This window comes from Capsella rubella, unplaced genomic scaffold, assembly GCF_000375325.1.
Source record: "Capsella rubella cultivar Monte Gargano unplaced genomic scaffold, Caprub1_0 scaffold_7, whole genome shotgun sequence".
In the NCBI taxonomy this organism is placed as follows: Eukaryota; Viridiplantae; Streptophyta; class Magnoliopsida; order Brassicales; family Brassicaceae; genus Capsella; species Capsella rubella.
Window position 1 is genome coordinate 16,330,296 of NW_006238917.1, and position 22,760 is coordinate 16,353,055.

General features: G+C 35.5%; 7 protein-coding genes and 1 non-coding gene across 8 annotated transcripts; 4 read left to right on the plus strand and 4 right to left on the minus strand.

Moving 5' to 3' along the window:
• Positions 1–194: 194 nt before the first annotated feature.
• LOC17880033 (GTPase Der) lies at positions 195–3,221 on the minus strand. The gene is made up of 9 exons (XM_006285731.2): positions 2,890–3,221; positions 2,523–2,793; positions 2,206–2,430; positions 1,884–2,131; positions 1,563–1,789; positions 1,300–1,425; positions 1,005–1,190; positions 774–911; positions 195–682 (listed from the first exon to the last, which is right to left on the minus strand). Exons 1-9 carry the CDS (start codon positions 3,029–3,031, stop codon positions 371–373), a joined length of 1,875 nt encoding a protein of 624 aa, XP_006285793.1. The 5' UTR covers positions 3,032–3,221; the 3' UTR covers positions 195–370.
• A 346-nt stretch (positions 3,222–3,567) lies between these two features.
• Positions 3,568–4,907, plus strand: LOC17878624 (thioredoxin H2). Its single transcript, XM_006284691.2, has 3 exons — positions 3,568–3,742; positions 3,846–3,968; positions 4,503–4,907. Exons 1-3 carry the CDS (start codon positions 3,602–3,604, stop codon positions 4,632–4,634), a joined length of 396 nt encoding a protein of 131 aa, XP_006284753.1. The 5' UTR covers positions 3,568–3,601; the 3' UTR covers positions 4,635–4,907.
• Positions 4,908–8,265: 3,358 nt separating this feature from the next.
• LOC17880955 (AAA-ATPase At5g40000) lies at positions 8,266–9,678 on the minus strand. The gene has a single exon (XM_006285332.1). The coding sequence runs from the start codon at positions 9,676–9,678 to the stop codon at positions 8,266–8,268; it is 1,413 nt and encodes a 470-aa protein (XP_006285394.1).
• Positions 9,679–10,275: 597 nt separating this feature from the next.
• Positions 10,276–13,408, minus strand: LOC17880387 (uncharacterized protein YtfP). The gene is made up of 16 exons (XM_006282781.2): positions 13,137–13,408; positions 12,921–13,055; positions 12,773–12,832; positions 12,511–12,624; positions 12,343–12,430; positions 12,108–12,253; positions 11,895–11,996; positions 11,735–11,806; positions 11,545–11,644; positions 11,380–11,462; positions 11,211–11,288; positions 11,022–11,120; positions 10,882–10,932; positions 10,746–10,802; positions 10,565–10,606; positions 10,276–10,474 (listed from the first exon to the last, which is right to left on the minus strand). Exons 1-16 carry the CDS (start codon positions 13,248–13,250, stop codon positions 10,373–10,375), a joined length of 1,443 nt encoding a protein of 480 aa, XP_006282843.1. The 5' UTR covers positions 13,251–13,408; the 3' UTR covers positions 10,276–10,372.
• A 100-nt stretch (positions 13,409–13,508) lies between these two features.
• On the plus strand, positions 13,509–16,086 carry LOC17880344 (protein CLP1 homolog 5). The gene is made up of 9 exons (XM_023778582.1): positions 13,509–13,621; positions 13,675–14,134; positions 14,324–14,524; positions 14,738–14,806; positions 14,893–14,985; positions 15,067–15,311; positions 15,397–15,532; positions 15,629–15,858; positions 15,954–16,086. The coding sequence occupies exons 1-9, from the start codon at positions 13,509–13,511 to the stop codon at positions 16,084–16,086; spliced, it is 1,680 nt and encodes a 559-aa protein (XP_023634350.1).
• A 309-nt stretch (positions 16,087–16,395) lies between these two features.
• LOC17880224 (probable polygalacturonase At3g15720) lies at positions 16,396–19,062 on the plus strand. Its single transcript, XM_023778583.1, has 8 exons — positions 16,396–16,563; positions 16,645–16,782; positions 17,483–17,604; positions 17,744–17,765; positions 17,868–18,075; positions 18,198–18,279; positions 18,371–18,479; positions 18,781–19,062. Exons 1-8 carry the CDS (start codon positions 16,396–16,398, stop codon positions 19,060–19,062), a joined length of 1,131 nt encoding a protein of 376 aa, XP_023634351.1.
• An 870-nt stretch (positions 19,063–19,932) lies between these two features.
• LOC17879812 (translation factor GUF1 homolog, mitochondrial) lies at positions 19,933–22,467 on the plus strand. Its single transcript, XM_006283217.2, has 3 exons — positions 19,933–20,262; positions 20,427–21,159; positions 21,322–22,467. Exons 1-3 carry the CDS (start codon positions 19,942–19,944, stop codon positions 22,257–22,259), a joined length of 1,992 nt encoding a protein of 663 aa, XP_006283279.1. The 5' UTR covers positions 19,933–19,941; the 3' UTR covers positions 22,260–22,467.
• A 124-nt stretch (positions 22,468–22,591) lies between these two features.
• On the minus strand, positions 22,592–22,664 carry TRNAA-AGC. The gene has a single exon. It is a non-coding gene; the product is annotated as a tRNA-Ala (tRNA).
• Positions 22,665–22,760: the final 96 nt, after the last annotated feature.

A 22,760-nucleotide genomic window follows, 5' to 3' on the forward strand; every position in this document is an offset into this window, starting at 1 on the left:
TCTTGGAACCATAGCGAGTCTAGTCTCGTTGATGAGTTTGGGATCACAAGTGAAGGTGATGAAGCTTTCTTGGATGGATGCTCGTATCCCAAGTAAAGCTTACGAAGACTATTTCAAGGATCTGCGTGATAACAAGTGAATACATATGTAATAGTCACGATATTGCTGTTTGACCTTATCTAGTGAATGATCTGTTCTGTAATTTTTGCTGTTTCACTCTTGTTTGATGTTGTAACAATGGGAAGCTATGAACATGGCTTTGATCTGCCAACTTCATGTACTGTTTTTCTTATTGTGGCTTGACGATCGTTACAAAACAGAGCACAGAACATAAAAGATTAAAAGAAACTACTTCACTTGTAATGGTTTCTTAGGCTGAAACAGTCCGTTTGTCTGAGGAGGTTCTTTGCACTACTCGACCACTCGAGCGGTTTCCGTTTCCACCACCACCTGTACTACTAGAGGGCGCTCGAGGAACAACCCGCTGTATGATTCGAATAGGAGTCCCTCCTAAATCAAAATCTTCCTTCAATGATCTAGTCAGAAACCTTATGTCGCTTTCCAATAACTGCGTTTTACCGCTCACAAACGCTACAAAAGTCGGTGGTCGAGCTTTTACTTGCGTAAAAAACTTGATCTTTGGCTGTGCAGCCGTGTCTTTCCAAGAATGTCGGCTCATAACCTAACTCAGTACACAGAACACATGATTAAGCAAACAATGATGTCACAATTTTTTGTACAGACTATAGTCCGATTCATTTTACAGTACAAACCTTACGCAACCAGCGATTGAGGCGGCCTGTGGAAAGTCTTGAACACCATCTCTTGTACGTGTCAGTGACTTCTTTCATTACTTCCATACGTCCTCTTCCCTCTAATGCAGAGATAAACACAACTGGTATTCCAGTTATCTGCAACCAAATATTATATTTCCATCACCGGAAATCCAAGGAATGATAAAAGATGAAACAAGAATTAACAAAAGTTGCAATTTTTACGATTACCTGAGGAATAACTGTCTGAATTTCAATGGGAACAGCTTCCCTGATCTTCTTGTACATCTCAGAGTTCTCTTTCCCTCTTAGACGATCCATTTTGTTAACGATAACGACTAGACCACGTCCTTCTTCTACAGCACGTCTAGCTATAACTACTTCTGAATGTGTCATACTACATCTAGCTTTTATGATCTGGAGATTGCAAAGAAAAAACATATAGTGAGCAACTCTTGATTTTCTTTCCCTGTTTCTTAGTTGTGCAAAAAACATATAAATCACGAGAGTATTTGTGTATACAAACCTCTTCTGCATCAAGAACTAAAGCGATAACATGTGCCCGCATAAGACTTTTTCTCGATTGCATAATACTCAAAGATGCTGGTCCTTTGTCTCGCTCTGTTCTCTCCAACCAACCAGCAGTGTCAACCTCAACAAATAACCAGCATAAACATCAATCACAGTGCAAAAACTGAAACGCTGGTTCAGCTTTTTTTATGTTTAACATTAAGAGAACAAATAGCTGGTGTAAGAGAATTACATAAATGAACAGAATTCTAAACTTACCAGATAAACTATCCTACCCTGAAACTCAAACTGAACTCTCACAGCATCTCTAGTGAGACCAGCTTCTGGACCCACCAACACACGCTCTTCTTCCAATAATGCATTAAGCAGTGTGGACTTCCCAACATTAGGCTTGCCCACAATAGCTAACTGCAATGGCAACTTGGACTCGTCGGTTTCATCAGAGAGATTCTCATCGCTCGGAACATCATCTTGGCTGCATATATCTAATATAAGACTGTGAGGTTCAGTAAAGAGAGAAATCAAGGAAGCAACTTCTGGTAAAATTATCTTAATACGGGTATAGATGGGTTTTATTACCGTTTAGCCTTTCAACCATGTAATCCTCTAGTAAAGGACGGAGAACTTCATAAAGTGTGGTCATACCAAGTCCAGTTTCAGCTGAAATAGCGATAGGCTCGCCAAAACCTAGACCAAGTGCCTCTGAAGCAACTTCATCAAGAGAGCCAATAGATTCAGATTTATTCATAACTACTATGGGCTTAATCTGTGGAGCATGCTTTCTTAACCATTTCCCAACCTCTAAATCTAATGGATGCAACCCAGCCCTACAAAAACATGAGCAAAACAATTATTTATAAGGAAAAAATTTGTTTGTTGTAACTTGGGAATAAAATCTCACCTCACGTCAATAATAAGAACTGCAAACTGAGTCCTTGCAAGCACATTAGCCGTCATTGCTGTGGTTCTACCCAGAATAGTACCCGAAGAAACCTCGGTCTCGATACCAGCAGAGTCCAAAACATTAAACCTCAAATCAGCTAATTTGGCAATCCCTTCTCTTATATCCCTTGTAACATGATCATCTGGAGTGTTGTAAACAAGAGCTTCCCTCCTCCGAATCAATCTAAACAACAACACAATTAGCTTAAATCCATTACAATGTAATAACGTCTAAACTTTAAAAACTAATCTTGAGTATGTGCCGAAGAAACTAACCGGTTATACAAGGCAGACTTTCCAACATTTGGCCGACCCATAATCATCACAGTAGGTAGTAAATTCGCATCGATTTTGGTGAAATCAATTGGTTTCTTGTAAACAACCTTTGGCTTCTTATCCAAAAATTTCTCACAGGGAGCATCACCATTATCAACATTCGATTCATCAGAACTCAAATTTGAAACCGAGGCAAACCCATTTGTGATCAAGTTACCACAAAACCTATAACTATTCTGATGACTTCCATGTCTAGCGATTGAACTGAACCCTGAAGGAGAAACAAGTAAAAGATAAGGGAACAACCTAAATCTATCAAATTTGGATTTGTCATATAAGCAGATATTGAAAGAAATGAGATTTATACCTAAAGATGAAAAATTGAAGCAATTGGGAGAGATGATCTGATCTTGGTGATGAAATAGCCGAGTATTCATACATCTATAATAAAACCCAAGACTGAATTGATTCTTCCGAGCTGAGATTGCTCGAATTAGTGACTGAGACATTGCAGATGACAGATTCCACTTTAAGGGTATACAAGGCTTTGCATTTGTGATTCGATTAGAGAGAAAAGTATGAAGCTCGAAGCAGAATGATGAAGTGAGAGAGAGAGAGAGATAGTGAATCAATACTAACTAAAACCCTAAACCTTTGTTCACCGGTGATGATGATTACTCTGCCGTTGCTCACTCAAACCGATTTGTCGACATGAGTGATAATATGTGTGGGCATGATATGACGTCGTTTTAATATTGGGTTTTGTTCAAAAACCCACTGGGCTTTCAAGTGGACATGATAATTTTCGTCGTTTGAATATTGTAGTACCCATTTCGGTTTGGCCTGATTTGGTTTCTTCAATTTCGGTTTGGTTCGGTTTGTTTATTCTCCACATTAATTTCGGGAGTCAACGAAAGCTCCACACAAGGCAATCATAGTTGACCAACTAATTAAAGCAAACGACACAATGTTTGAATATAAAACGACACGATCGTTGTTGACCAGACCAGAGAAAGGAGCGTTGTTCTTAAGCGCAATCATAGAGAATTAGAGATAGAGATAGAGAGACGAGAACGAGAATGGGAAGTTTTCTGTCATCTGTGATCGGAACTGGACCAGAAGATGCAGGGACTGAATCTGAGTCAAGTCGCGTCTTCAAGTTTAGCTCTTCAGCTCGGTGGCAACTTCATTACAATGAGATCAAAGAATCGAACAAACTGGTATGTCTCAGACTCGATTCGATTCAGTTTGGTGTGTAATCGATTGGGGTTTTTTATTTGAATTGATGAGATTTTGGGTTTCTGTGAATTGGTGGGTGATAAGCTGGTGGTTGATTTCTCGGCGTCGTGGTGTGGACCATGTAAGATGATTGAGCCAGCGATTCATGCCATGGCTGATAAGTTCACTGATGTTGATTTCGTCAAATTAGATGTCGATGAACTTCCTGTAAGTATCTCTCTCTATCAAAAGGTTTCAGCTTTTGTTTGTCTTAAGTGCTTTACATTGAGTGTTGTGATAAAGAAGCAATTTTGTTGTGGGAAGAAATTTGATAGCTTTATGGAATAAGATCAATCCAATTCTGATATAAGATAAACGTTTGGTGAAATTGGGTTTTGACGCTCCTGCTTCTATTTCCATATTTAGTTGTTTTTGTAATGAGATAAAGATTTAATCTTGCTGCATCTCTGCCATGGGTTTTGTTACCAAAGTTCCAATTTTTTGTGTCTCCAACTTTTGTATACCTCTTTAATCTGATTTAATCTAGTTAAGTGTTTTTTTTTAGTGTGTGTCTGATATAGAGATATTGTGATATCGAATTTCATGACTAGAAGATAGATTTTGGAACGGTACAACTGCAAAATACTTGGATTCTGATATAAGATAGGAGTTGGTTGAGATTAGGTTTAGCCTCCTGCTTCTGGTTAATTGAATTGTATTGAGAAACAAATTTAAACTTACTGCATGACTTAATGTTTCCAGGATGTGGCTAAAGAGTTTAATGTGACGGCAATGCCAACCTTTGTGCTGGTGAAAAGGGGTAAAGAAATTGATAGGATCATTGGAGCCAAAAAGGATGAACTTGAGAAGAAAGTTAGCAAACTCAGGGCATAATGAGCATTATTAACTCCTTTCACCGCTAGCCATGTGTAAACTCAATAATAAATGGTATGTTGTGGGGAGTGGGTTTGTGCTATACTCTGTTGTTTCTGCTGTGTCTTCAATACTATAAGAACTTTTATGTGATTCAACGATTGATTGAAATGGTTTAATAAAATGCTTTAGTCTGGTGCAGTGTGGGGAGGGGGTTGTTCTATACTTTTTTCTAATGTAAGACTTTCTGTGTGATGCTGCGATTGATTAAGATGGTTCGTTGAAATTCTTATACTCTCTGCTTTTGTACGGTTTATGATGCAAACTTCCGAAAGACCCATAAAGCATATTACTATAAAGCAGCAACCATAAGAAGTTGGTTTTGTTAGCATCCCAAAATATTTTTCTTTACGGTTATCATCGTCATGTATCTACGGTTGGAAAACTAAAATATCCATACAAAGAATAACAGATTTGTCAAGAATTTTATGAATATAACAATTAATTTTTTTTATTTTTTTTAACCATGGTCATCATTTTAATTATTTAGAACAAGAACTAGATTGCTCTGAAAACGACTCAACCTCATAAAACTGTTTTCTCTAGTAAAAAATTATTAGATGATACATTGACATTTTTCCCTCTACAAAAAGAGAGGTAATTATAATGTTTTCACTAGGTTGATGTAGAGCAAAACTTTTTAGTGTGAATTTTCGCAAAAATTGCTGACGAGATATATAGGGAAAACCCAAGTTGAAACTTTAGTTCCAATTTCCAAACGATATTTACCAGCACCCAAGTTTGAGCTGATACACTTGGATGAACATCATTGTTTAACGGAAGAATACAAAAACAAAAAGAACATCTCAAATATCATAAGAGATTTATATAGATGAATCCATCCACTGCATGCTTTTACGTGTCATCGATATAACCATATCCAAGATTTGATGTTTGAACCTTTTTTAACATGCCTTTTCATTATTCATGGTCTACCTTTAAGGTCCTTTATATAACACGTACACCAATGGGCAATGGTTAATATAAAGCCAATATGAAATCAGTACAAGCTTGAGGACCAAAAGAAAAGAAAAGAAGAAACATAAATTGATAGAACTATATATTGTAAAATTTGTAATATATATCTAAACATTACGATTTACGGGAAACATATGTTAAGAACTTAAGGCTAATTACCATCATTAGATTTTTCTAACATTTTGTCACAACCATCATCATCATGATGTTAGCTTTTATTTCCAAGTAAGTTTACACTTTCTAAAACGATCTTAAACCGACAAAACCTATTTATTTTTACTATAAAACCTTACTGCTCGACTGTTAGATAGGAGAGACACGTTCATTTCAGTTTTGTATCCTCTTTTTACCTATTAAAAGTTTTTGGGAGAGGATCTTTGGACCTTATTAACAATTTGGAGGAAATTTATGAACCCTCTTATTCATTGTTTTTAATTATGATTTCCGCTTTACGTATATGTTTGAGTAGCTTATTCATTGAGTTGACGATGTTAGGCTGTTAGATTACAGATGTTATCTATTAGTTTTTACATCTATATATGGTTGTTCTTTTAATGTTTAAGCTAGACTAATGATCACTTATATTACGATCTTGAGTCTTGTTTATCATAACTTTCACTCATGATACTTTATCTAAATGTGCATGTTCAACTTCCTCCAAACATATACCACGAACAAAAACTATGTATTAACTTGTTTCTAGACATCATATCCTTGGATAAAAATGTTAAAACTAAAATATGATTAAGAACAAATTTTAGGGCTCAAGTTCAAATCTTATGTAGAATTCTGATTTTGCGTATGGTTGTTGTTGCTGCACGGTTTAGCACCTACAACATACCACATTTAACCGGATTGAGTTCGACTTGATTAAACCGGAGAATTCCAGTTTAAAGCCTTTCGTTCTTGGGTTCGGGCAAAAGCCCATCAGATCGCCGGACCGACTTAATTAGCAAGTTCCTATTTTAATTAGGAATATTAATCCCTAGATTTATTGGAAAACATATCTTGTAATGTATATAAATAGGGGGATTTGTCCCCTATTAAAGGGGAGGGTGCAATTAATACAAAAATCAGAATTCTTCACTTATTCTTGAGCCAAACTCTAGTTTGTCCTTCAAGCAATATATTCTTCTTCTTACTCAAGCATTTGATCAAACTTCAAAGAGAGATAAGCAATTAAATTTTTTCCCGCATCCGAATAAATTCCTTGTGCGAATTCTTGATTCCAAAATTGTGTGTTGATCGTCTGATAATTGTGGTTAACAGCCAATATTCAAGCATGACAAAAAGTCAAAAACATAACTATAGTAGATTTATTTTCTAATCTACGTGCAAGAACATACCAAAAGCGCAAACTAAAATGATCACTTAATAACAAAAAATGTTCATAGAAGAGAAAATACTACAAAAAAAAACGAAGGAACATTTTTAAAAATTTACTAAATTTTATAAGAAATTTGACAACTATACTCAATATTATTGTTATTTAAAAAATATATTTTTTAAACTCAAGATGGACAACTTTTGTTTAATCAATAATAATTAAATTAAATAAAAACTAAATTGAGATAACAATTTTAAATTTCAAAATTAACTAAAAACCGTATTAATATCTTTGATAACTAAATATTGAGTGTTTTGTATCATTTCTTGTGAACAAATGGTATGTATGGCTATTGGCTAACCACAAGACATTTATCTTTTCATTGGTCTTTTATTCATCTACTCCAGTTCTTAGAACTTCTGGGGATATGTACAAAATTCCTACGAGCTACTTAATACGATAGAGGGGATCATGGCCAAAAGATGAGTTTGTAAGAATTCAAAAAAATAGTTTGTAAAATTCCTACGAGCTCCTTAATTTTGAACAATTAAAAAAAATATAACAAAGGAATATTTAAAAATATCTTAGCTCTCTACCTAATAAGATTGAAAAGAAAAATTTGGACATAAATAATTCGATCCAAAATTCATTGTGAGAAATCTTCGTACAAGCTTATCCTTTGTTCTTCACATAAGTTGTTCATACTTTTTTGCAAAACTTGTGAATGCAATAAGAAAGATAAGGTATTGCAGCTACAAACACAAACTTATTTTTACATGACTTGGTTTATTCTATTTTTTTAGATCGATTATAAACTTTTTTTGTATAACTAAATCAAAATAATTTTTCTATTTTTTCAATCGATTATAAATTAACTTTTTATAATCAAATCAAATTAAATATGAAATTCATCAAATATCTTCATCTTAATTTCCTCAAAGTTGATATTTTCACATGAAATATATCAATATTTTAGTAGCTAATCCCCTCTCAATTTTTTCTAACCTTTTGATGTTCTTAAAATTAAGTTTTTGATTTAAGGATGCATTTATTGTAAAAAAAACACTTTTTGTTTTGAATATATTTTAACATTCATGCAAAAAAATAAAAAAAATAGTAGGTTTAAATCACTACACTACAATATGACATCTACATATAAAAATAGTTTTATGTTCCTTTATTGTTTGAGAAGGGAAATAACATTGCATACGTAGTTAAATAACTAGTAAAAGAAAAACAAAATATGGTTTTAAGTTCATTAAATCAAATAGAGCTAAATAGTAACCCTCAACCAAACATTTTGAACTTTTTTTGTTTCTTCTTTTCTTGTTGGCTCTTCTGATTATCCTTCTTTTCCTCTAGAGTGTTGATTACAAGTCTCAGAGACTTTTCAACATTGATTTGATGGTTTCTAGCCATAAGATTCTCTGCGACATCAGCTGGGGAAATCATTGTCTCCTCCAACAATGTCTTGATTTCCCTGAATAAGGGATGAGCTTCATCACCATCAAGATCCAAGTAGTTCTTGGCAAGAATCTTGAACGCTTCGTAAGTGCAGTACGATAACTCAATGTGCATATCCATTCTACCTCTCCTGATCAAAGCTGGGTCAAGCTTTTCCAAGTGGTTTGTTGTGAATACAACAATCCTTTCTTGTCCACAAGCCGACCAAATACCATCAATGAAGTTGAGTAGCCCTGAGAGTGTAACTGAGTTTTCGTCTTTATCTTCTTTTCCATATCTTTCCCTTGAGCTGTTCTCTTTCTTGATTCTGTTCCCAGTGAATTCCACAGAGCAATCTATGTCTTCAATCACAATAATAGACTTGCTGGATGTTGCGGTAAGCAGTTTTTTCAACTCCGAGTTGTTCTTTACCGCGGTAAGTTCAAGATCATAGATGTTATAGTTTAGAAGATTAGCCATAGCTGAAATCATGGTAGACTTACCTGTTCCTGGTGGTCCATACAACAAATATCCTCTCTTCCAAGCTTTCCCTATCTTCTTGTAATACTCTTTCCCATTGCTAAAGGCGATTAGGTCACTCAAAATCTCTTCCTTCTTCTTTGGATCCATAGCTAATGTCTCGAAACTCGCGGGGTGCTCAAACTCGATAGATCTCCACATATTCTGGCCAAAAACCCATTGAGAACTCGGGTTATTCGTGAAAAGCCGTGTTTGCTTGTTCTTGACTATAATAGATTTCCCTTCTTGAACCACATGTTTGACGTATGAATTAGTTATAAGGCTCCTTGCGCGGTTGTGAAAAGTGAGCTTATAATATCTGTTCCCATCAGTCTCAACCACAATTTCCCACCAGACATTAACTCCTTCGTATACGTCTCTTACTTTAGCCTCGTTTCGTTTCAACACCAAACCTTTGCTTTCTTTAACCTGGCTTCCTCTGAGACGTTTAGACTTGTCGGTTGATTTTGACTCAAGGTAGGTCTCGATGGCCGAGAAAGCTTGGTTGAAACTGTACTTATCGCTCTCCGGGAAGTTGATCTCGACATAAGGAGAGAAGAGGTTGGTGAAATGGTCGGAAACTCTCTGAGCAAAACAGAGTTGTTGAAATAAAGACAAGAGAAACTCTTTGATTGTGATCTTCAAGTGGTTAGGGAAGATTTGTTGAATAGTTGCCCAAAGAAAGAACAAACTTGCCATGCTTGAGCCCATACTTCCGAATGAATCACCCATCATCATCGTATTTCTTACCACCAATGAAACAATTTTGGTTACTTTTTGTGTTTTCTTCTTTGTGTTTATATAGTGTGGTATGCTTTTCTCTGTTATTTGGTTTGGAGTGTGTATATTTATAAAGCTGAGAGACTAGCCAGAGACTAGCCTTAAAAGTCTTTTATGATATATTATAAAGTCTTACTTGGTTCAAACTTTTGCATTTTTCGTCGGTGGTTCCAAATTTAAATAATGTATCACGCGTCTCTACTTTCTAAGAAAGAAATAGGTAAATCAGAAAATGATAAACTAAACAGACCAGTCTTTAAAGTTAAAATCTTTCAAAGACCAACATTGACTCAAATTGCAATTAAGCACATTGTCGAATTATAATTTATTTTGAGTATTAATCTCGTTAAATCTTTAAAGATGAGGCTGGTTCCTTCCTGGATCTTTTACTCTTCTGCTACCCTGTGTTTTCCTTCTGCACTCATTGCAATATTTTATATTTGGTTCTTGTTTCATAATATCAAAGTTAAAGACTTTCTTAGGTTCTTCATCGTATCATCTCATAACCTTTCTGTGGGTGAATTTGCTCATGTACTATCTACTTAATAAGGAGCCTGTTACCAAGTTTTTTTATATTTCTCCTGTTATAGGTCTAATTGGAAAATAATGTTTCTACATACACAAATATAACAATACTAGTCTTACAAGAAAATTATGATCCTATCAATACTTTTCTGTCTGTAGAGCTTCTTTTGTTACTTGCTGCTAATTTGCCGATGTTTGTGCCTGCGATATATCCACCTGACCAAGCGTTCTGCACATAACAATACTTGCATCAATAATTCATATGCCATTTTTCCAAAACAGCTTAAATGTTTCGATGTTATAATTAAAAAATATTCACCTGGAAATTGAAGCCTCCTGTAACTCCATCTACATTTAGTACCTAAAACACACAAATGTAAGTACAGATATGATATGATGTGTATATATGTATGTCTGCTGCTCCATATGCATTGGTGTATGTATGAATGTGATCAGTTACTAAATGCACAAATAAATATGCTTGAAACATTGTAGCTTACCTCTCCTGCAAAGAAAAGATTCGGAACCAATTTGCTCTCCATTGTCTTCAAAGAAATCTTGAAACATAGAGAGGCAGTTAAGATCAGATCTCGTAAAGAAAACGAAAGAGTACGTTTAAGTTTGTAGAAACCGAACCTCGGATAAAGGAACTCCTCCTGCTGTCACAAACTCATCTTTGTATTGACCCTTTGCAGCAAAATAACAAAACACAATGTCATCATCACCATCTTGACTAGCATATTATAAAAGCTGAATAATTTTCAATCATGTTATACCTTTCCAGTGACTTGAAATGTACAATGTTTAAGAATATCAGAAATGGAGCTCAAGGAGTTATTTGACACTGAGGCCCACAAGGTGTCTTTTGAAGAACCCTGATGGATCAAGTAGACAATCAAGGAAATTCGTGTAAGATTAAGAGGTTTTACGATATGGAAAAGCTATGACAGAAGGTTTTTCACAACCTCGCGGTCTAGAATGTATCTCCAGAATCTGTTGACAAGACCAAATTGAGGAGGAAAGGAATTGGATACCTTGTGCTTCTGCATTACACAATGCTCAAACGTTTTTCACTTTATAACCAAACACAAGAAACAAAGAGAACGAAAGGATAAAAATCTGAAACGTTGTTACTGAAAACTGCTGCTTGTGTTGTTTGAGTACAGATTTGGCAGTTTCGATGTTTATATCCGGTATGAAATCGACAATAAGATGCCCTGCAGCCAAATTTAAATATGTTCTAACTTCATAGAGTTAACAGGATAAAACATTATCTCCTTAGAGATGAAAGATTCAGACCTTTGTACTTAGAACTAAAGAGATGTCGTGCACCCCATGCAGAGAGTCGAAGAATAACCGGTCCACTAAGTCCCCAGTGTGTCACTAGCATTGGACCAATCTTGAGAGAAAAGAAGTAGTATTTGAACTTATCCTCATGATATAAGATTTTAAACAAACTAGCAATAGCAAAGGGTAAACAGATGCACACCTGCACGAGGTTAGACAAATCCGGGCATGGATTATCAAATGTGAGTTTGGCTTGGACTTTGGAGAAACTAATCTGAGCAAGAGCAATAAAAAATGTCACATATGAAGGTCGGTTAAAAAAATTGTGCTACGGAAGATTCTGGTCTTGGAGGAAAATTTACCCCTGCTAACTCGGTCAGCAATGGATCATTGATCTTAAACGTGAATAAGCTTGGTACTGGATCTACAATGGAATGACCAAATTTAGTGGCTAAAGAGTGCCCCTGTAACATAATACAACAAAAACATCTTAGGAAAACATGAACATCCCTTTATTACAAAAGAGCTTTCCAAAATAAAGACTTCATGTTCTTAAAATGGGATATTATATAAACCTGTTGGCTACTTCCAGTTGCAATCAGAAGATAAGTAGCTTCAACAAATTCAGATGTGTCAACACTTTGTTTCCCAACTTTAACAAGGAACTTTCCATCGGGTTTAGTAGAAGCAGCCAACACAGACTTGCCTCTCTCAAGCCTAACTGGTTTAAGAAATTGAGTTGATATATGAATGTGCAGTCACAATAATTGATAAGAATAGGTGTTTCAAAAGATGTGTTATATATACTACCTCCTCTAATATTTGCTTCATTTAAGAGACAATCAATTACAGAAGATGAATTATCACTGACAGGGAATACTCTTCCATCATCTTCAGTCTGTCAAGAGACAAGAATTAGGCAAAAAATGCGGAGTAAGAAAAACATCTCTAAAGATAAATCGGATGCAAAGTCACAACCTTTAGTGGCACTCCATGCTCAGAAAACCATGACATAGTATCAGCAGGTCCATGTGTGTAAAAGAAAGAACCTTTAAACTCTTTATGACCACGAGGATAATGCCCTGCCAAATTCTACATACAGATTCCATTTCTACGTTACCAAAAGGTCAAAACTCAAACTAAACCAATATGCTTCCCAAGAACAAAACTACAAGAAAGCTTCATGATTCTGCAATTTTCATGTATAAAGTTTGAAACTTTATCAATGAACAAGACTCACAATAGTATCATTACAATGCCCATTTGTCACATTGCATCTACCACCACCAGAAATCTTCACCTACGAATCGCAAACGATAAACGAAATGAACAAAACTCCCTTTTTCACCAATAGAGTTATAAGTTCAATGGAAAGAAGAGAAACTAACCTTAGAAAGAAATCTCCCTTTTTCAATAACCAAAACTCTCAAATCAGGTGAGAGAGTTTTAGCTCTGATTGCTCCATAAACTCCAGCTGCTCCACCACCAACAACAACCAAGAGCTCACTCTCATCTTTTTCCCCCTTTTCAAAAAAAACCAAACAAATTCAGACAAAACAAAGAAAGAAACGAAAATTTCTATAACAACAAAGCAAAGTTTTTACCTTGTAGGCCGAACTAGTTATAGCAGCGGCTGTGAAAATTTTCCTTTTATTGATTGTTCTACATAACAAAGCTTTTACAGGAACCCATAAAGGATTTGCCAAATTCAAGCTCATTACAGTCTCGAAATTTCTAAACTTTGATTCTACTTATCAATTCCAACGTCAACGACTATTGCAAAGAATGTGATTCATCAGCAAAATAAACCCCAGAGTAATCTAAACTACTCGTTAAACCCTTAAGTTCTCTTTCTTTTTGGGTGAACCAAACCCTTTAAGTTCTCAATTTGAAAAGCCAGGTGAAGAATAAAAAAGTAAAGATGATAATTGATGATTCGAGACTTTAAATGACGTCATTTCTTCTTTCACCAAACGATGTCGTTTCTTCTGTTTGCTGCCAAACGACGCCGTTTCTTCTTTCGCTGCCAAACGACGTCGTTTCTTCTCTTAGCCAAAACGACGTCGTTTCTTCCCGCCAAAACGACGCCGTTTCTTCTCCTCATTAAACGTAGTCGTTTCGTCTCTCGTCCAAACGACGTAGTTTCGTCTCTCGTCAAAACGATGCCGTTTCTTCTCTCGCCAAAAACGACGCCGTTTCTTCTCTCGCCAAAAACGACGCCGTTTCTTCTCTAGCCAAAAACGACGCCGTTTCTTCTCTCACCAAAAACGACGCCGTTTCTTCTCTCGCCAAAACGACACCGTTTTTCTCTTCGCAAAAACGACGCCGTTTTTCTCTTCGCAAAAACGACGCCGTTTTTCTCTTTCGCCAAAACGACGCCGTTTTATTTCTTCGCAAAACCGACGCCGTTTTTCACTTTCGCCAAAACGACGCCGTTCTTCGCTCGTCAAAACGACGTAGTTTCTCCTCTCGCCAAACGACGCCGTTTCTTCTCTCGTCAAAACGACGTAGTTTCTTCTCTCGCAAAACGACGCCGTTTCTTCTCTCGCCAAAACGACGCCGTTACTTCTCTCACCAAAACGACGTAGTTTCTTCTCTTTTCGTGAAAACGATGTCGTTTTAAATCTCGAGACAAAATATGAAACTTTTTTTGACGCTTCGTATTCTCAACACATCGGTTTACGGAAAACAAAGTTGGAAACTATTCGTCTTCCTCGTGCCTCTTTAAATTCCAAACGTACAAACTCAGTGTATCAAACTTCTTACTTGTCTTTGTGAGAACCTGAGATAGAGTTTCAACATATCGTTCGGTGGTGAGTTTGGTCCTCAAATAAGACAAGTGAAGTTAAAGAAACAGAGCGAACTCAGGATTAAAGTGCAACGAACTTCGCAGCCACTCAGGCTCCGTTTACTCGATGGCAAAGCTGAGATCTTTGGCTATGAGCTTCCACATGAAGTTTGGCTCACATTCCCTCCTCTCATGATATTTGCGGTATGTTTTCACATATTCAATTTCAAATTCATCCTGTGGCCTTGTGGGTTAGATAAAGATCTAAGCTTTAGGACATAAATGTAGCTATAAGTTGGTTAAATAGAAAATTATACTCTTGATGCTTTATTGTTGAAGTGGGTTCTTGAGTTGAGTTACACACATGAAGATTTATAATCTTTGATATTGATACAAAAAAATTTACTCACTTTTCAGGTTTTCACATGGTATGGTGCAATAATAGAAATCGATGGCATTGCAGAAACTAAATGTACATCATGTGAGGTAAGGTTTTGCTGCCATATCTACTCTTAGTTTATATATTTTATCAAGTGTAACTGTGTTGTTTACTAGAAATGTCTCTGTTTTAGACACCTATGATGAGCTACCTTAGAGTGCACAACTCTCTACAAGTAGAAAGACATCGTTCTACTTCCTCAACAAGAGATTGTGTACCTTCACAGGTTCTTGTTCCTTACTAATTAACTCCTGTTCTTTTAGCAACTTGAAATCTTTGGTGTTCTTTACGGTTTTGCTCAATGTAGGGACCAAGGGTTATCATTGTAGGGGATACAGACTCTGGGAAGACCACATTGGCCAAGATGCTTCTGAATTGGGCAGCAAAAGATGGTTGGAAACCAACATATGTTGACCTTAACATTGGTCAAAGCTCAACAATAACCATACCGGGAACTGTTTCTGCTACTCCTGTCGAAATGCCTGTGGATCCTGTTGAAGGGTTTCCTCTTGATAAGGCTATTGTGCACTACTTTGGTCACACATCACCAAGGTAACATGACTTCAAATTCTGAGTACTTAGGTTTTCATATAATGTGTCCTACTAGCTTACTAACTTTCCTTTCTTGGACTCTCAGCATCAACCTTAGACTGTATCTGAAGAAAGATCTAAAATTCAAGAAGAATCTACAATTCTTGAATCTTGAAATGTCAGCTGGAGTCTTCACTAGGAGCTCTCACTTTCGCAAAACATTGAGGAACTACAGCATTCAGGTAAAAGAGTTTTCACGATTTGACGATTCCATCAAAACCCCTTTCCTTTCTATGTTTGATTAAAGTAAAGGTCTCTTACCATTTGCTTATGCTCAGAATTACTTTTATGGAGTCACCAATGATCTCACCGTCTACACCAAAATCTTAAAGTTCAGTGATGTGCATGTATATCGAATAGGTGACTTTCCAGAGAGTGGTTCATCAACATCAGCTCAACGAAGAGGAAACAATCCTTTGAAGATCACACATGTGACAATTGACGAACATCTTGTGAACAAAGTTCTTTCTATCTCATACGCCAAACAAGATGATCAGATCATCTCAAGGTATAATATCTCCCAAGTTTTGTATAATTATACTTAAAACTCTAGATGAAGCTATCTTTAACTTTGCATCAAATGTATATATTGGATTTGTGCAGCGTTGTTGCTGGATTTGTGTGTATCAAAAACGTTGATATTGGTGAAGAGAGAATTACATATATCTCTCCATCAGCTGCGGAGTTGCCTAGTAAGATACTGATCTTGGGGACTTTGACATGGCATGTAACTTGAGAAGCAAGCAACTAAAGAGTAGATATCAACTTCTATTTAAAGATGCTCTAGTTTATTCTCCTATGTAATCTGTTTGTTTAATGGAAGACTTAATCGAAAATTTGGTTGTTTTGTTATCTTTTTTTATGATATTACTATATTCCAAAAATACATATTTAATTTAAAATATCGTGTAAATATAATAAAATCTACAAGATAAACTAAAATCTTTAAATTTAACCCAAAAAATCAATTTTAGATTTTGTAAGCAAAGTGTCATTTAAATAGATTGATCAATGTGCAACTTTGTTCATTAGGTTAGAGAAGAAAATGGCAAAATCCGTAATGTTCTTAACATTTCTTCTTTCTTTAACTCTCTTCAATACTTTTCAATTAGCTCAGTCTTATTCTTCTATTATTAGTCGTCGTTATGATCGTAAAACATTCAATGTTCTTGATTATGGAGCAATTGGGGATGGATCTTTTGACGATTCAAAGGTTTGTTTTCATTTTATTTGTTGGGTAAACTAATATGAAAACTTCACAACTTATATATATAAGGTTTGATGATGGTTTTAGGCATTCAAGGATGCATGGAAAAAAACGTGCAATTTCTTTGGAGCACAAGCAACTATGGAAATACCTCAAGGATACACGTTTCTTCTCCAACCTATTGAGTTCCATGGCCCTTGCGTATCCAAGAAAATCAATTTCTCGGTATAATGCATAACTCATATTCATCATACTATCTAAACATTTGAATATCTTTTTTCTTATTTACTAACTAGATTAATGCTTTAAATATTTACAAGTTTTAAGCTAGTTATTTGTTTTTTATTCTTATGAAAATCATTTTTTTTGTACCTAAAATCTGGTTATTGGTTTTTATTCTTTTGAAATTCTAATTTTTTATCATACAAGATTTTTGAAAACTTAGGGTTCCTAAAATATAGAGAAGTAGTTTTTGAGTGGTTTTTCGTATATCACAAAAACAAATAATTATATAGTTCTTTTTCTCAAATTACTGTTATCCTTTAATTTCTACGAGTTTCATCATACAAATTAAAATGAGTAGGGATTGGTTAATTATAGATTAAAGCATCTAAACTTACTCAGTTAAATATAGGATATGAATTTCATTTTTCCGCTTTATAAAAAATGTGTAAACTATAAAAAAAAAATAGATTAAGAATCTTTTTTGGATAAAATTTGTTAAAGAAAATAATGAAATATTTTTAAAACGTAACAATTTGATACAAGTCAAAAAACTGAATCCCGTTTTTTACTTTTTACACTAAAGCATATATATACAAAATCATATTTTTAATTTTTCGACATCATATAGAAACACACTAACTTAAATTTATGCAATACTACATTAGTTTAATTTTCCTTTTTTTTTTTTTTTTTTATGTAGATCAATGGAAACTTAATTGCTCCCGCATCTCCTGATGAATGGGATTGCAAGAACGATCATTGTCATCAATGGATCGAATTCGCTCATATAGATGGACTTTATATCGATGGTCATGGTACTCTTGATGGCCAAGGAACACAATGGTGGTCTCTTAATTGCACAAAATATAAAAAAGTATGCCAATGTCGATGAGTAGACTACTCATTTACTTTAGTTTCTATTCATTTAAACCACAATATTAACTTTTCGTTCTTCTTTGTAGGCATGTCTCAAGAGACCAAGGGTATGTAAACAAATCTCTAAGCAATGATTCAGAAAATATCTCTCATATATAAGGTTACTAAGTCGCTGCAATACTTTTGATCGTTTGTTTTTGGGTTTGTAGGGTGTAATTATATCGCATTCGAGTAATGTGCATATAAGCAACATTATGGTGAAAGACAGTCCAAATTTTCAAATGTCGTTGGAAGATTCGAAATGGGTTACTGTTAAGCAACTCACCATAACCGCTGATGGTGATAGCCCTAACACTGATGGCATTCACATTCAACGTTCTCAAAATGTCATCGTGTACAATAGTAATATTCGTACAGGTGATTTGATTCATCATTGATCTTTTAACATCATGCAAAGTCTCTCATATATAATTAGGTTATTAGGTTTATAGCACAAACCATAATCACAACTGTTTTTATTGGGTTTTGATTTTCTTTAGGTGATGATTGTGTATCTATTGGTGATGGTTCAAAGTTCATTAACATATCAAGAATCTCATGTGGTCCTGGACATGGAATTAGGTACTTTTTCTTCTAATGTTTTGGTTACCTATAAGGCAAACTTAGTATAAATTGTGTACGTGATCATGTTGTTTTATAATTTTTAAACAAGTATCGGAAGCTTAGGTCGGCATGGAACCAAAGAAACGGTGGAAGATGTTGTTGTGCAAGATTGTACGTTTAGAAAGACAACTAATGGGGTTAGAATCAAGACATGGCAGGTAAGAACATAGTTTTATTTGTGTTTTGTTCTCTCTAATCAAGTAATTACAATATCATTTTTCCTATTGCTTTGTATTATTTAGGGAGGAAGAGGTCATGTGAGAAATGTATTATTCCAACGTATAAAACTACATGGAGCAATCCGACCTATTATTATTGACCAATTCTATTGCCCTCACTCACAATGCAAAAACTATGTACGTAATTCTTAATTACATTTCCTTCTAGTGATTTTTTCTTTGTATCAATCTATTGCACTAAGTAATATGTTTATTTCATATTATATATATATATATACAGACAAAGGCAGTGGAGATCAAGAATGTAATGTACAATAACATTTATGGAACATCAATCAAGAAACCCTTTGTGCAACTCTTATGCAGCAAATCATTCCCATGCAGAGATATTTTCATGAACGATATAAACATTCGCGACGAAAACGAAGAAGAAGAAGAAGAAGAAGAAAAGAAATATCATAAATCCCATCATTATCATCCTTATGCTGAATGCATCAATGTTAAAGGAATGTCTAATGGTGTGATGAAGCCAAAACTAGCTTGCTTGAAATCATTTGCCTAGAACACTTTGTTAGGTTTTTTATTTATTTATTAGAACTACTACAATATAGTGCTTGTGTTTTTCCTTTCTATCTACTTATCTTGGAAAACAAAATAATAAAATTTGACATTTTTAGTGAATTTTTTTTAATTACAACTTGTCTTCTTTCTTTGATGATATACCACAAATTAGTTTAACTATCAAATAAACATGTGATCATATAATTTTAGTGACTTCATTACATTGTTTTTTCGTGACAAAAGGAATACTTTAATTGTGTATCCATGAATAAACTAAATAAATCTATTATAAAAAAAAACTAAAAATTGCACGGGATGTCAGTTAGTTGGGCTAAAACCCAATTGGTTTACATAGTAGTATTTTTTACGGTCTCATTATCCCGTGACACTACTTGAAGTATTCTTCTTTTTCATTTGCATATTTGACTCAAGGATTTTAGGACAGACAGTGTGATGACTCTTTAAACAGTGGAATATTTTGGTGTATTTCTACCGAAACTAACCGAAACAACTGATGAAATTAAAAAAAAAGTAGACAATCCGATTCGACCACATTACCACAAAACTCACATTTCCACTAAACTCACATTTCCACTAACCACATCCAATTTAATAAGATTATGGATTTAACCAGAATAAAGTATGGTAGTGAGCAACAACTTAACCACTAAAATTTTGTTTGCTAAAACAGCCAACGAAGATTACGGATTAAAGTATCTAACCAATAGCTTCAATCTGGTTCGGTTAAACCACTCAATAACATTGGTTATTGGAAATCCTCTGATACGCTGTCGTATTATGTCAAAGATGGTTTCCTCTAACTTCGTCGTGTTGTTTGTTGAAAGGCTCCAATCTCACTGCTCCGCACAAAACCCCCCAAATGGGTTCTATGTACAGAGCGTCTAAAACCCTAAAATCATCGAGACGAGCATTCTCAGTCTTGTCCAACTCACTCAAATCCAATCGAAGAGATCCTCTATGTATTGGATTGTACCAAGCTTACGGTTTCAGCTCAGATTCTAGACATAGCTCAAAAGAACCCACCATTGATTTGACCCAGTTCCCTTCCGAAAAGATTCGAAATTTCTCCATCATTGCTCATATTGATCATGGGAAATCTACTTTGGCTGATCGTCTCATGGAACTTACTGGCACAATCAAGAAAGGCCATGGCCAGCCTCAGTATCTCGACAAATTGCAGGTAATTCTTCAAAGTTTGTGTTTTTAAGTTGTAGATTGAGATGAAATGTTCCATAATAATTCTCATTTGGAGGTTACATGTTTAGATTAAGTAGTAAGGACAATGAGAGTAGATTATCTCCAGTAAAGTTTTGATTTTTGAATCATGTTTTGGGTTTGTCTTAGGTAGAAAGGGAGAGAGGGATCACTGTGAAAGCTCAGACAGCGACGATGTTTTATGAAAACAAAGTAAAGGATCAAGAAGCTAGTGGGTTTCTTCTGAACTTAATTGATACACCAGGTCATGTTGATTTTAGCTATGAGGTTTCTAGATCTTTATCAGCTTGTCAAGGAGCTCTTTTGGTTGTTGATGCGGCTCAAGGTGTTCAAGCACAGACGGTGGCTAATTTTTATTTAGCTTTTGAATCTAACCTTACCATTGTACCTGTCATTAACAAGATTGATCAACCAACAGCTGATCCTGAGCGTGTCAAAGCTCAATTGAAATCGATGTTTGATCTTGATACAGATGATGTGCTTCTAGTGTCTGCTAAAACCGGTTTAGGTCTTGAGCATGTCCTTCCTGCGGTTATAGAACGGATTCCTCCTCCTCCTGGGATTAGTGATTCGCCTCTACGGATGCTTTTGTTCGATTCTTTTTTTAATGAGTATAAAGGTGTCATTTGCTATGTTTCTGTTGTTGATGGAATGCTGACTAAAGGGGATAAGGTTTCGTTTGCTGCATCGGGTCAGTCTTATGAAGTATTAGATGTCGGGATTATGCATCCTGAACTTACTTCGACAGGAATGCTTCTTACTGGACAAGTTGGTTATATAGTTACCGGCATGCGAACCACAAAAGAGGCACGTATTGGAGACACAATCTACAGAACAAAAACTACTGTTGAGCCTCTTCCAGGTATTATTATTTTCTTTTAGTCTCCTGTGCAACTCCTAAGAGCTTTTGTAATTAAGATTAGATCTCGTTTTGAGATCCTCGTTGGTAATGAATAACACCAATAAGCTGCTTAAAAATCCGGTTTCAAGCTCGCTGACTGGGAATTAATTCTTTGGAATATAGGTTTCAAGCCGGTGAGGCATATGGTGTTCTCAGGCGTGTATCCTGCTGATGGATCTGATTTTGAAGCACTTAGTCATGCCATAGAGAAATTGACATGCAATGATGCAAGTGTATCAGTTGCTAAGGAAACAAGTACAGCTCTTGGAATGGGATTTAGATGTGGTTTCCTCGGTTTGCTTCACATGGATGTATTTCATCAACGGCTTGAGCAAGAATACGGTACACAAGTAATCTCCACAATCCCTACTGTTCCTTACACGTTCGAATACTCAGATGGAACAAAGTTACAAGTTCAGAATCCAGCTGCCTTACCCTCAACCCCCAAATACCGAGTCACAGCTTCTTGGGAGCCAACGGTAATCGCCACAATCATCCTTCCAAGTGAGTACGTAGGAGCTGTTATCAACCTCTGCTCAGATCGAAGAGGTCAGCAACTAGAATATACGTTTATAGATGCACAACGGGTTTTCTTGAAGTACCAGTTACCCTTGAGGGAAATAGTTGTGGATTTCTACGATGAATTGAAAAGCATAACGTCAGGTTATGCATCTTTCGACTACGAGGATGCAGAGTACCAAGCATCTGATCTAGTGAAGGTCGATATTCTATTGAACGGGCAAGCAGTTGATGCATTAGCCACTATTGTTCACAAGCAGAAAGCATACCGTGTGGGTAAAGAACTAGTTGAGAAGCTTAAGAACTACATAGATAGGCAAATGTTCGAAGTCATGATACAAGCCGCTATTGGTTCAAAGATCATTGCAAGAGACACAATCTCAGCGATGAGAAAGAACGTGCTTGCAAAATGTTACGGAGGAGACATAACTCGAAAGAAGAAGCTTCTTGAGAAACAGAAAGAAGGAAAGAAACGTATGAAACGAGTTGGTTCTGTTGATATTCCACATGAAGCTTTCCAACAAATACTCAAAGTCTCATAGAAGTCTTCCAGAGAAGAAGACAAGGCTCAAGTAGTTTATGAAATCAAAAGATAATTTTCTGGAAAAATTATCATTCTTTTGTTTCTTTGCTGGAAATTACTGTTTGTAAAATTGTCAAGCCACAAGTTTTGACGTTCTCACGATTTATAAACGTTGAGAATATTTCTCAGCTTCTCATAATAAAGACATAACCCAAGAACTGCTGCAACAATGTCAAAAAATGGTGGGGGGTTTTGTAATTAAATTTCGAAGTAGTGGGATTCTTTTGTGAAGCGTGCAAAAACTAGTGGTCTTTTTGAAATTTAAAATTCTTAAGAAGTCGGGTGAAAAAATGGAGATGCGGGGTATCGATCCCCGTACCTCTCGCATGCTAAGCGAGCGCTCTACCATCTGAGCTACATCCCCTTTTGATTACTATTCAGAATCATTAATATTTATACTATTATTTCTAACATATGAGACAAGACATAAGACGACAACTACTAATGTTTGACCAAAACA